This window comes from Cyanistes caeruleus, chromosome Z (assembly GCF_971803275.1).
Source record: "Cyanistes caeruleus chromosome Z, bCyaCae1.hap1.1, whole genome shotgun sequence".
NCBI lineage: Eukaryota > Metazoa > Chordata > Aves > Passeriformes > Paridae > Cyanistes > Cyanistes caeruleus.
In genome coordinates, this window is record NC_141732.1 from 9921644 (window position 1) to 9935556 (window position 13913).

The 13913-nt window shown below is 35.3% G+C and overlaps 1 protein-coding gene across 10 annotated transcripts in view; it reads right to left on the reverse strand.

Moving 5' to 3' along the window:
- Positions 1–13913, reverse strand: part of FER (FER tyrosine kinase) — a 157754-nt gene that overhangs the window by 105083 nt on the left and 38758 nt on the right. For all 10 annotated transcript variants that reach the window (XR_015280685.1, XM_086868392.1, XM_086868395.1 and 7 more), the window contains 4 exons: positions 13638–13821; positions 11092–11229; positions 10152–10271; positions 3927–4049 (listed from right to left, as the gene is read on the reverse strand). Coding sequence is in view for 9 of the 10 variants with exons in the window: in XM_086868392.1 (XP_086724518.1) it covers positions 3927–4049; positions 10152–10271; positions 11092–11229; positions 13638–13821 (565 nt within the window). In the remaining variant the exon portion in view is untranslated. The remainder of the gene's footprint in view (positions 1–3926; positions 4050–10151; positions 10272–11091; positions 11230–13637; positions 13822–13913) is intronic.

Below are 13913 nucleotides of genomic sequence, written 5' to 3' on the forward strand. Positions count from 1 at the left end.
TAAATAAATTTGTCTTTATGAGGAGCTGAAAGGAACTTTTCATCTTCTGCTTATTTTTATAGTTCCTGTCTGAATACCACTCACACTCGTGAATACTCAAGGCAGTCATGATTGAATAATATTGAAGGACATGTACTTAGAGATCTGCAGGTACCCAGATGACTCTATTATCACAAAGAACTCCCAAAACCAAAGTCTCACAGAAACTGCCCAAGAGACAGTATAATATAGTATAATACAGACACCCTTAAAAGCATTCAACCAGAGCCCAGTGACATGTGGTCTACAATGGAAATGCAGAGTTCTCACAGTCTACAAGAACAGATAAAAAAAAAAAAAAAATATAAATAAAAAATAGGTAAATGGACGAGAACTATGAAGAATGAGGACAAAATGAAGAAAAATCACAGGATTGTGTTGCTTTGTATCTTCAGGATAATTCCTTGAAGACAAGCCCTCCTGCAAGCCCTACCCTTGAAATAAAAAAGAAAGGCAAAATTTGTTCATACAGGGATTGATCCTTCACAAACTGATGTTCAGCCAAGTGAGTATTCAAATGGGTTTCAAAGTAACAGAGGAACCACATGTCATAAAATCCTCTTTGGCAGGAAAAGATACAAATCATATCCATATAGGTGAGTGGTTTATCAAGTCACTAATGAGAAAAACTCTGCACCATCACCACATTGATCATTCATTCAAAAAGGGTGTGAGGTATGCAGACATGATTCTGAAATCTGAAACTGAGATTTGGCAGGAGCTTGCACATACTGAAAAGCATCAGAGAAGCAAATTAACAATTATCCTGAAGTTAATCTGAAGATAATGTGCTTTCATATGGTCTCCTTTATGAGAGAAAAAGGACATCACCATGTGAACATAACAGGCTTCAACCATCAGCAAGGTTTTGGTGAATACACACTGCCTGGAGTGACATCCCCAAACACAGGATGGTTTCAACCAATCAAGGAACAGCAATAACAAGACATATTCCGCTAGTGAAAAGTCACCCACAAGACAATCTCTTTCTGAACTGTGGAAAAATGGATTACAATCTGATTAGGTTTCCCAAATCCAACTTTCAATGCTTGCCACTTGAGTCAGGCATGAGAAATTAGAATCTATAAAATTATTTGCCTATGGCTTGCATGACTGCAACCTAGCAAAGTCCTTGTTGCTAGCAATAGCTACTAGCAACTTCATAGAGTGAGATTTTGTGTGAAGGATCCCTGCGGATCAGGACAACATATGAGAAAGTGGCAAAAAGGTGAACTAAATCAAAACTCAAATATTGAATATGCTATCCTGTTGGAAGGACAGATGTTATGCTTCACTTATACATATTTGAACAAAATACAATTAAAACATTTTCTGTGTTGAAGGTAACATCATCATTTGAAGATGGAATATTAGTGCCAAGATAAAAGTACCAAGACTCTGCCATAAGGTATGCAGCCCTTATGCAGCCATAATTAAATACAATGCAACAGTTGGACAACATATCCTGGGGACAGCACGTACATGCAGAAACATTTTGATCACTCTGCACTGCAGCTAAAAGGTGGAAAGGGAGTTTGTTGGAGGTAGGTACGACCAATGACAAATTAGAACAAGGATGATTTCAGAGAAGCCTTCACTGTTCAACTGGATATCTAAGCCAGACTCCCTGTCTTTTAATAAGACAAACAGGTACTGGTGAAATTTGAACTGAAATCATCTCATTAACACCATAAACATCTGCTAAAGGATCAGTCAGAGAAGCCTTCACACAGTAAGAAATACAGCCATGGTCTAAACTATTTTCAGGGAGTGATAATTGGTAACAAAACAATATTGAGGGGAAAAAAAACAAACAACACCCCATCAAAAACTCAACTAGTTCAAACACAGTTGATCCTCTAAGCATACAGCAAAGAAGACGGGTCAAGAACCAAAATTTGGAAAACACACTGTAAGCACATGTGAACTTCACCAAAGAAAGGACACAAAATATCTAATTGAAACATTGATATCAGACACATAAATAAAGTTTTGGATGTGAATTAAATACTATATAATGTTCCATGTGACAAGGTTCCATCAACAAAGAGCATCAAGAGTTCTTCAGTGAATGAAGGGTACCTGAAAGACTTGCATTCCAATTCACTACCAGTATTGTAAATGAGTATTTATGACCAAATTAGTAAGATTAAGATTGATTGCAACAAGAATCAGAAAAATATCACTACAGACAAAAGGTTTCCTTATCTGTTGTCCTGATATCAGTTTAGAAGAGTGTGTGAATATTTTTTATAAATATAACCTAAAGATGTTCCCAAGAATGATTCTTTATGATAAAGTTTTATTTATGGTGCACTAAAGCACCCATTAATCTCTGTATTTACTATGCAGTACCACAGGGTATGAGATTTACATTCTTTACATTTACACTTTTGTAAAGGAGGTATAAAGAAGAATGAACTTCACCTGACAAGTTGCAAACAGATTATTGCATAAGAAAGAGTTTTGGACATGACTCTGAAAGTCTTTCACAGAATTACACCTACACAAGGAATTCTGTCAAACAGAAAGGCAACTGAACTCACTCATCTTCTTTGATCAAGCTGAATTGAATTAATGAAAGGTCCAGCTCTTGAGCCATTCCAAACTATGACAATTATATTAAAGTATGGAAATTCTTCAATGAGTTGGGGTCTTGTGCTGGTTTCGCAATAACTGATATTTAGTAAGGAGGAAAAAAACATCCCTGGAAATCATTTTCCCGAGAGAAGCTGCTGAGAGCTTCCTTTGTGCCTGGGAAAAACCAATAGCTGGCTAGCTCTGAGAACTGACATCCCATTTAAACCATTTAGAAACCGGGTCCACCTCTGTGAATTCCACATTTAAAAAACCGGCAAGCCCAGGAAAACTCTCCTTCTTCCAGCCTAGAAAGGTAACGTAGCTCTGGTGGGGCCAGCCAGCCCCGCTGCGCTGCGGCCTGCGCGGCCTGTCAGGGTCGGGCGGGGCCCTAGCGGTGGCTGGGTCGGGGACGGGAGGCCACAGGGGGCTGTGGCTGTTCACACCTTGCCGAGCCTAAGCCCTGCCCTACATTGGGTGCCAATAATTGTATTTATCCTGTTTTAGGGCAAATCTGGGAGAGAACCTCCAAATGGGGTCCCTCCAGAAAGCAAATTCAAGCGGCCTCTCCCCCAGCTGGTTCGGGAAAAGATTTCCTTGGAGAAAAGTGGAAAAAACTGTTTATTTAACAGAAATTGAATAATACTAAACAATAAAACCTCTTGCTGTTCGATGAGATGGCAAATCCAGAAAAGTCCTTTCCATGGGGTGTAGCTGGGCTCACTCCGGTTCTCATCAGTCCCTCCGGTGCTGGAAAGTGCCGAGGCCCAGGCCCCGGTGGGCCACAGGCGTGAGCTCCTGGGGTTTGGCTGGGTGTTCAGTCCAGAGCAGGTTTGAACACATCCAAGGAAAAAGGGAAAAAAAAACCAGTCCAGGGAACTTCCCTGTCTCAGCAAGCTAAAAACTAACGAAGAGCAGAGGAGAGCTCTGTCCTGCTGTCTGTCCATGCTGCAGACACCACAGCCCAGGAGCAGGATGGGGGACAGTGAGGGCTCTTTCTGAACACAAACTGTGGCTTCTTCTTCCCCCCTTCACTCTCAGAGCTGGTCTTAGAGGTGCAGAACTTAATGTGTCACATAAACAAGGTGACTGGGGATACAAGCATCAAAAAGTCATCTCAGGAGAGGTCTGCAGTGGGCAAGGGTTATTTTAGAGGTGAGAAACTAACAGTTGTTTTTCACAGTAAATGCTAAATAAAAAAGCAGAACAAAATTAACCAAGGTTATCTCCTACTTAAGTTTCAGGAATTGCATAGACATTTTTCCCCCTCAAATTATTGTATTGTATTTTTAAATTTAATTTCAACTCACTCAGATTTCTTTTCACATGTCTTTGATGACTCTTCTATTTTTTTCTCTAGTTCCAAAACAAGTTCCTCTTTGCTCAAAAGGGTTTGCTGTGTCTGCATCAGTTCTTCTATTACTGTTTTTAACCTGTAAAACAGATTTCAGAAACCCAAGCTGTAAATACATGAACTGCATATATCTGGGAACATTGTAATCTTTTTCCTGAAAATGTAGAAGAGAATCTATTTTTTAGATTATGTTACTCAGTGCTTGATGATAGTTTTTTTCTTCTTTTGTGTGGCTAGACCTTTACATTGTTAATCTGCATTATTAGAAATTCTATAGGTGCATCTGTACAAGGTTACAGAATCATCTCCTGCCTGCAGGTTTTCCTACAAGAAAATATTTTTTCCAGAATATGTGATAAATTCCAAGAATTAATATCTTCCTAATATATTGCTAATTTATAGATGCTTTAAGAAAGACAAAAGCCTTCCAACTCATAAAGCATGTGTTAAATAAATACACAGAATCAGTAGTTGGGTTGTATTTACTTCTAGAAATAGCAAAAGTACAAATAATTATTTTCTATTGTAATAGTGATTGTATCTTTTCTCCAAAATTATCCTTTTTAGGTTACAATCTGGTAATGGTTAATTGAAAGAAATGATAAACTGTACAAAACCACTCAATACTAACAGAGAAGGGGTATTACACTTTAAAACCATTACTGACACTTCATAATTATCCTGGTAAATATTCCAATAACAAAAAAAAATCCATGAATGTACACCAACATTTGCATTCTGAACAATGCATGTAAATGGCTTACATAATGACAACTTCTAAAATGCATATCAATCAAGAAATTTTTAAGTCAGAACAATCTCTTAAAATCTCTCAAAAAGTAAACATGTACCTCTTGTTTCATTTTTGTCTATGTCTATGTATCTATGCGTCTTTAACTCACTTTATTTCCCTGTATTTTCAAGCCCAATTTCAATAAAATTACTGAAGAGTGGAACACAAGCAAAATATATGTAGTAATTATCACAGATCCACAGCCCAAAACCATTCCAGACCAGGGAGTGGCACACCCAGTTGGCTAAACATCTAGGAGGCACATTCCACACATCCATACATACCAAACTGAATTATTTGATTCTAAACACTGTATCAGTCCTCTTCTCCCAATATATTTTATACAATGTTGATTATATATGACCCGTACTCAGTCATGCACTTTATTCTAGGAGACTACAATTACTAAAAAAAGCCACAGAGTTAACGATCAAAATTTATTTCCTAAAAGACAAACCTTTGACATGTGTTTATTTTGAGATAAGATATATACTTCAAACATTTCCCTCAAAGTAACATCCTCACAGCTACACTTCTCATATACATTTTTGTAAGTTTTAGGTTGTCAAAATCTCTATGCTAAACTTCCCTATGTTTTCTTATACTGGGCCTCCAACTTATTACTAACTAACTCTTTTATTTTAATACCTTAAAAGAAAGTAATTTTAAAAAAATCTAACTTTTTTTTATCAGCTTTCTGAACAAAATTTTAATCAACATTATATTTGCTTAACAACTGATTTGCAGGTAGCAGATGTTCTATCTAATGATCAAGCTTCAACAGTCATGAAATTAAAACCAAATTGATAAGAGTTCGTCACTAGAAGGAATTAGTATATACGCTGAGATACATCTTCATTATTTCACCACTTCAAAAATATTAGATTTTATATTTTATATTGCAGCATCACATTAAAACATTAAGTTGATGTAGTTCTTCCTGAAACTTCTGAGATACTTCAGGACATTTTTTTATTTATCTTAGAGAAAAGAGAAAAAAGCTACCATGTACACTAAAAGCACTTGTCTCCTTGCACTCAACATCTATTCTTTGTTTAAACAATAACTTTCATTCAAACTGGCTAGAGCTGACAATTCTGCATCTGTCTTGTATCATCTTGGCTGTAGCTTGCCAAAGAAATTTTCCTGTGGTGTCGTATTTGTCTTCTGGATACAATCAGTTTACAAAAGGGTTTCTATGGCTTCACAGTTAATCATTATAACATTTTAAAAATCACACAATACTCCTACCTGGTAGTTCTGTTCTGCTGCCACTATCAATTAAAATAAATGCTTGATCTTAGAGAACTTATATTTCAGAAGAATATAAGGATATTACTATTCTCACTGATCTACCTTTAGCTTATTCTGGTTGTCTCCTCTTAGCTTTTAATGCGTATCTCTTCAAAGCATAAACTTTTATTGTGCTACACTTTTCAGAATTTCTCAGTATTATACAGTGACATCTATGAATATTTATCAGGAGACAGTATAACTCATTCCTTAGAAAGGTTATCTAGTCAACACTGACTTTTAACTACCTCCCTTTGTCAAAATTTTATTCATAAATGTAAGTTTATCTTAAAATGTAAAAACCAATTTCCTCATCATGCTCCCTTAAAATATATGTTGCTAAAATTGTTAAACAGTTATGTATGCAAAACTGTCCTTTCTCCATTGCATACTCAATAAAACAGCTGATTCAACCAAATATTATTGATTATAAATCAATATATGTATTTGAATTGTTTTAAACGTTTGAGAAATAAATCCACTATGTGCACTTATTTTATTTGGTAGATACTGAAGGTAGTTCTCCTCTGCAGAAACATAATGTAGCATTTTAAAGCTCCAAGGCCACTGAATATCAAAAGTCAAATTTTTATTGTTTCATCATGTACAGAGCTGACTTTAGAAGCCATCAACTATGGATAAAAGATGTAGCACATTTCTCCTACTTGCAAGTATGTATTCATACACAACTGATAGAAGTACCTGTGGGGTTTGTTTTTTTTTTTGCTGCAGTGGCTTTAAGGCAAGACTGTACCAACGTATCTGAAACACAGTTAACAATATCTGAGTAAAGACAGTTACAGAGTGCTGTAACAAAAAGGAAGGGTTCTCACTTGCATTAAAAAGCAAAAGGACAAACAGGATAATGACAAACAATTTTTACAGTCCCAGGGGACAGTGGAGCTTCATAAATAATCTGCACTGCCTAATATGTTCATAATAATACAAACAAAAGGACAATTTGAAAAGTGACAAAGAATGCTGATCATATAATGTTATTTGAGGTAGGAGGAAGGCTATGAATGTGAAGAATAAAGCATGATTATTCTGGACCTTATGATACTCTATACCTGTGCTGTCATTTCAATACACATGGAAACAGGCAAATATACAGTGGGGAAACAATAATCTAAAACTTTATTTAGGTAGAGAATGGAGCATGGCTCTAAATTAACCATTATCACTCAGAAATGAAATCTTGGAGATACAGTAGATGATTCCCCAAAAACACTGGGATGAGCTGCTGGAGTCAGAAAATCAAATGGAATGCTTCTCCAGTGTCACCATGGCAGCTAGTTTATAGGTACCAAATAAATTTGGCCATATCAGATCCCCAAACTCAACCAACCTAGAAGTAAAACAAGTCCCTGGATGAGGCAGGGATGGGCTGGATTCAGACCCAGGCAGGGACCTTAGCCAGTCATGTTCAATTCAGAAAGCAGACATATCACTGGTCAGAGAGCTGGGTGGTGCTGAAACCTCAACCAATGAATCCTCTAGACCTGGGAGTTTAGAACTGACTGTATAAGTAGGTTCTGAACAATAAAACAAACTGCTTGTCTGATGATGAAGAGGACTCATGATTTCTGTCTCCAACCCACAGCGACATGTAACACTCTAGGATTTGTTAAAACCAAAGCTTAAAAAAACCAAAGCTTTGTTAAAAACAAAGAGTAAGAAAACCTTGGAAGGTCTCCCTCTGAACTGTGTATCTGGATTATCTGTGAAATTCTAGTCATTCATCTCAAAACCAATATAGTAACCTTGAAAACATTCAAATAAAGACAGCCAGATGGATAAAGAATGTGAAAGCTCTGTGAAAAGACAGACTAAAGCTAAAAGATTGCTTTAAAAAATACATCAGAGACCAGAAGTTGAACAGAAATTTACATTATTATATGCAGAAAGGAATAGATTGTTCCTCTTCTCTTCCAAAACAAAAGCTTAAGAGCCATAAAATGAAAAAAGCAGCAGGTTCACAAAATAGGAAGTTCATTTCTGGAATTCCTTGACCAAAGGACAACAGATACTTTTACACATGGAACCTGACTGAAAAAGATCACGGAAGAAAAGTACCTCCAAGGATATTACAAACTACCTCCATGGCCATTAAAGATACTTATCTCAAAATATTTCAGAGGTGAAAATTATGGGAGGCTGAAGAAACAGCATAGCATGATCATCCTGGTTTTGTTCTCCCCTCAAGACTTTTCCCTGCTGTCTAACATGGTAATGAAGAAAGTTGAGCGTGTGTCTTTAGTCTGACCTAATATGGTTTAACTGTTTTTGTCAGAATCCTAAATCTCTACCAGAAAGTATAGACCTTAAAAAGAGCAACACTTAAAAGTGCTGCCTGATTCATCTTCCAAAAACAATGCCACACCATAGAATATCTCACTCAAATTTGCAAAACCATTTCAAGTGGATGAATGTAAGATTTGCAACAGAACACAATGAAAATTGTACTAGAATTGTATATATGTAGGTAATATATAGACATACATTTGTAACAAAAATATATCTTTCATCAGATATGTTTAGTAGAAAAGCAACAATTCATCTTTTTTATTTAGATATGCTGCTTATTTCTAAACAGTTCAATAAAAAAGGAAAGCCAAACAAGAATTTTTCTTTTAAAGCTAAAGGCAGAATCTTTGAAAAATTTTAATGTTCTATTGAAAAGGGAGGTTCAGTATCTATCTGTTTCTTGTTACTGTGCCAAAATACAGCAAGATGGACAATACCGACAGAGTTTAGGCAGGAATAATATCAATACAGTAATGATGTAGAATATATTAAAAATAGAAACATGTTTAAAGGAATTGGGGGGGACTTAATTATCATGGGTTCCTTTTGTAAGATACAGGTGCTTCATGACTAAGGAGGCAGATACTTCATATAAAAAATGTATTTAAATACTTATCAATGGAATAGAATCACAAAAAGTAATCAAATTACAAAGAAAAAAAAATATGATTAACAGCCTTAAAAAGGCACTGATAAAATCCAGAGTTTCTGTCATGTTGAGAAAGCACAGCAATTAGAGTAACCTGCAGAAGACACTGCAGTATGTTTAGATTTTAAATACTTCACTCTCATTTTGGCTTTCAGAAAAACTGACAAGAAATCAGGATCATAGTTTGATTAAGCGAATGAAATTAAAAAAAAGAAAACCAAATGTAAAAATTCGTACAATATATCATTGATATCTTATTTTCATCAGTTATACTTTCTAAGGGGAAAATACTTCAAATAAGTCAAACATGAATTGAAATACACTAGACACAGCAAAAGCATCACCAACCAATGGAATTCTGAAATTTCCATTTTTAATGCATGATTAACAGTTGCAATCTCACAAGTGAGCACACAGGACCATTTTATGTCAAAAGTTGAGGCTCATAATGTACAAACATAATAATCTCAGCATTCAATTCATTCCCCATAACAAATGATTAAAGGTGAACTTGGTAAAAATATTGAAAATATTTAACTAGGCAATATATTAACAGAACACATAGAGAGGTAGTTTGTCACCCTGAATAGCTAAAAGCTCTGTGAGATGCTATAGAACAGCTACATATGAATTACTAAGTTAATGTATTCTAAAGGTTACAATAATGAATAACAATCTCCTTTAGAAAACAAAAGCAAACACTTAAAAAACAAGAGAAATAAATTTATTCATGAAAATTTTCTACGGTGATTTAAATCACTGACTACGTAACTCTACTCAGTGATTTCATCGAAGTATTTCGCTGCTTTTCCTAGCATAGTGAATGTGGAAACATTTTTAGGAAAATGAACCAGCACGTTCCCAAGGGGGACTCATGGCATATTTTGGCATTTTATTAACTGGCACAGAGAATAATACACATTAAAAATAATGGCAAGTTTTTGAGTAGACTAAGGAGACAGATTTTGTGCAAAGAACAGTACAACCAGCCTGGGGAAGAGTATGTAGCCTCAAAACACTACACTTAGAAATTAGACCTTAAAAGTGGAGACACAGCCATGTGTCAAGGAACCTGAGTGAGCACGGGTGGAACACAGAATAGCATTTCCAAAGGATAAAAGATTTATAAAGAGACTTACATGACTTGCAGACTTTCTGCTGTTAAATTATTCCACATGATCTCATTAGCTTGAAGGTTTTCATTTTCTTCTAGTAAAGATGTATCAAACTCTATTTCTTGTTCAACAACTTCTGATGACCTAATTTAGTAAGCAATTGTTATAATTTCAAAATCAACATGTATCTTTGAGTAGATCATAGAGCAAAACATTAGATTTTGAAGTATTTTATTAGCTAGATTATAGTTAAAATTATATATTAAATAAAAGGATAGATACCAATTGGATACATACTCTTTTTCCTGTGAAAAAACCCACAGTTCTAAAATCTCACAAGATTACAAAACACACTACAATTCTTTGAATCAAGTTCACAGCCTAATAAAGGTTCTCAAAGACTACCTGTGTGAATGCTTCCATCAGAAACCTGAATGTGACAACCATCAGTTCACACATAACAACAAGATAATGCAAGAAGTCTTAGAGCTATTTCTTTATACACTAAAACAGAGTAACAGTTCCATAAAGGGGAAATACACTTTTTAAGTAAGAACTGTCTTGCATTATCTGCTCTGAAGTCTCAACCTGCCATAACTGCAGAGTACAAAGGTACCTAGAGTTGACTTTAAAGTAGAACAAGTTTAGCCCAGAATGCAAATTGCATCCAAGTAAACAGTAAATTGGCTCACATTGAGTCTAGACTGTAATGCTTAGTCTGCTGTCAGTGCCAAAGTTATGGCTCTCCTCATGTAACTGGAAATTTGTTTTTCTAGAGCCAGCCAAACAGACTGTTTGGCCAGCTTTCTGTATGTGCAAAATAGAACAATTTTCAAATCAGGATGAAGTTTTACACATAATAATAGAAAAGGAACCAAACAGAAGCAAATTCCTCCGAACACTTAAGCAGTTGTAGTTTAATGCAAGGTTTTCTCAAGAAGAAACATGAGATGAAAATGCTTACCTGTGAGTATCTATGAAGTCATTATACTCAGAGTTAGGGTCTATCTGTTCCACCGAGGTCTGGATCTCTTTGTGGACATTCACAATCTCTTCTGTTACAAGACTGGTGATCTCACTATACTCATCCAAGATCCCTTTTCTAGAGAGGAAAAAAAATTCTAGTGTATAACATGGCACTGAAGGCATAGATGGCATTGAAGATGCTTCAAATTTTCAATTTGCTGTTTCTACAAACTCTTGTTACAACAGGCTAAAAAGGGAAAAATAAGAATATATTATTCAAAGAAACAATGCATCACCTGAGGCCTTCCCTCTACAGACTTAGGCTGGCTATAGTCTCTTAAGCTCCATCTGTTGATTTCAGTGCACCAACAGACAGCATAACTAAACTAAAACCTGGAGAGATTACAAGGAAAGGGTATGTATAGCATTCAGTGATGATGCTTGTCTTCACAAAGGACTTGCCACACTTATTCTAACCTACACTGAAGATTTTCATGTCTTATGACAAAATATATTCTGGCATAAGGCAAAACAATTTACAGAAATGTATGCATTGCTTTTTAACATCGGTTTTCCGTATTGCTTTAACCTTTTTTTATGCATATTATGTGTCATTCAGACAAAAATAGGGATAAATCACAAATAGGCTTACATTTACAAGAGGAGAGAAAATTAACCAAGAAGTTGCAGTGAGAAAGCACAAGCCACCCAAGCTTGTCTTTACCTGCTTCCAAGAGTGGGAAAAACCAAATGAAAAGTCAATGGCAGAGGAAGAGGCAGTACTGTGACACTAATCTTAATAGCATCCAGTGACACATACGCAGAACACCCTTCTATTCTCCTTAATTTTTAGTTTTCCTTCATAATGTATCTTCACAATTATTTCCTATTTCATTTTTATCTCTGATAAATTTGCTAGCTTGCCAGGATCTGAAGCATGGTGGCTATTCAAAAAACATTGATGAATTTTGGCTAGCCAAATATGCAGAGAAAAAAGTATAAATACATTTTTCCTGGATAAGATCTCAAGTTATGTTTGCTCTATAAAAAAGAATGGTGCAATAGTTCAGTGCATTTGTTCTGAGCAGAAAACAGACAAGAGAAGGCATTAAATCTTGTCTTTTCTGAGAATATCATGTGTGAATATGTTCCAGAAAATAGTTCATGGATTGTGATGAAAAAATAGCTAACCATCAACTACAGCAATGCCATATCCAAGAGAAAGATAATCTATATCAATTACAATGACAAAAAAACCGAAAAAAGTTAGCAATATTAATCTACATTTATTCAAGTTTAAAAAACTAATTGACCCACAAAATTAGGGTTATTGAGAAAGTTTTGTTTCACAGAGGTTGTCACACTAAGCACTACAACTGAAATCAGCATCTCTCTATGTGTTTATATTTAACACATACACATACACATATATATATATGTATATATTTATTATAATATAGTTATTTTACAATACATTCAGAACTCACAAAAATGTCTGTGTGGTGCCAAAAATATTTTTTACATGTTGTATAAAATCTCCAGGCAGAGCAAAGATGAGTGGTTTCAGTAAGTTCTTGTTCCATCATATATTTCTTCAGCTAATTATTGTATCTTGTGATTCTAAAAGAATCACCTTAATTAGAGCACACACATTTAACTGTAGCCTTTTCCTGTGACCTTACAAACAAAATTAAAAGGACAGTACAGGGAGCACTGCAAATGTTCATTTCAATACCACCACCTGAACGAAAAAAATTAAAATGATACGGCATAGGGAAGCTAATGACGCCTGCACCATGTAAAATGTGGAATCTCCAGCTCTCCCTCACTTCCTGTGCACTGAAATCAAGACAAACACGGACTTCAGAATAGGCAAGAAAATGAATTAAAGTAGAATGTTTCACACCTAAGTGAAGAACACTTACAAAGAAGGTAACGACCCTTCCTTTTTAAGCTAAGACGAAGAGGCAGAATGGTGGTTACACACCAGAAAAGAGGGCTAGAAGTCCTCAATATCTGTTCTCAGCTATCATCACTTTGCACATACTCTGTAACGATGTAAAAATGCTCTTTTAGGAAAGAGTAGTATTTTTAAGGGAAGACTCCTTACAGTGAGATCAAGTTAACATAATCCTGTTAAACTTCTCACCCATATCATCAACTATGCAAGTGGCTTGGCCCTCCTCCACAATCACTTTCAAGACATTTCATGGCATTTTAAACCATATTTCTTGCTGGTGAAATTTCATAATAATGACTACCTGAGAGGCAACAAACTTGCTGTAATCTACAAATTGAAGAAAAAATCAAATACAAACACTGCAGTCAATCTGTAAGTATTTGTAAGATGGTGTCTTGTTGATAGGCTTAAGTAAACACTCAGAACTACCATCTGCATTATTTAGATAGACTTTTTTCAACTGTTATCCCCTGATATGTAAGTAATTAATCACAGTTTCTTATTTTCAACTATTTCTATAAATTAATTAGAATACTACACATAGAAAATTGTACTAGTTAGAAATATATAAGAATACATCTTACAGGGCTTTAATCATTTCTTCTTGCATCTTCTGTAGTGAATCAAGTAACAGAGGAAGTGTAGTATCATAATATTGGTGCTGATGTAATTGTGCTCCTTTCAGTGCCAACACATACTGGTTGTGCAACATATGAAGTTTCATAGTAGCTTTTTCACACCGATCTTTGGCTTTCTCTGTCTCCTTTCCTGAGAGAAAACAAAACAAAAATACACATCATGATTTAAAAGTATACAGACCTATAGATGACACACCTGGTAGATAAATGACAAGTTTGTCA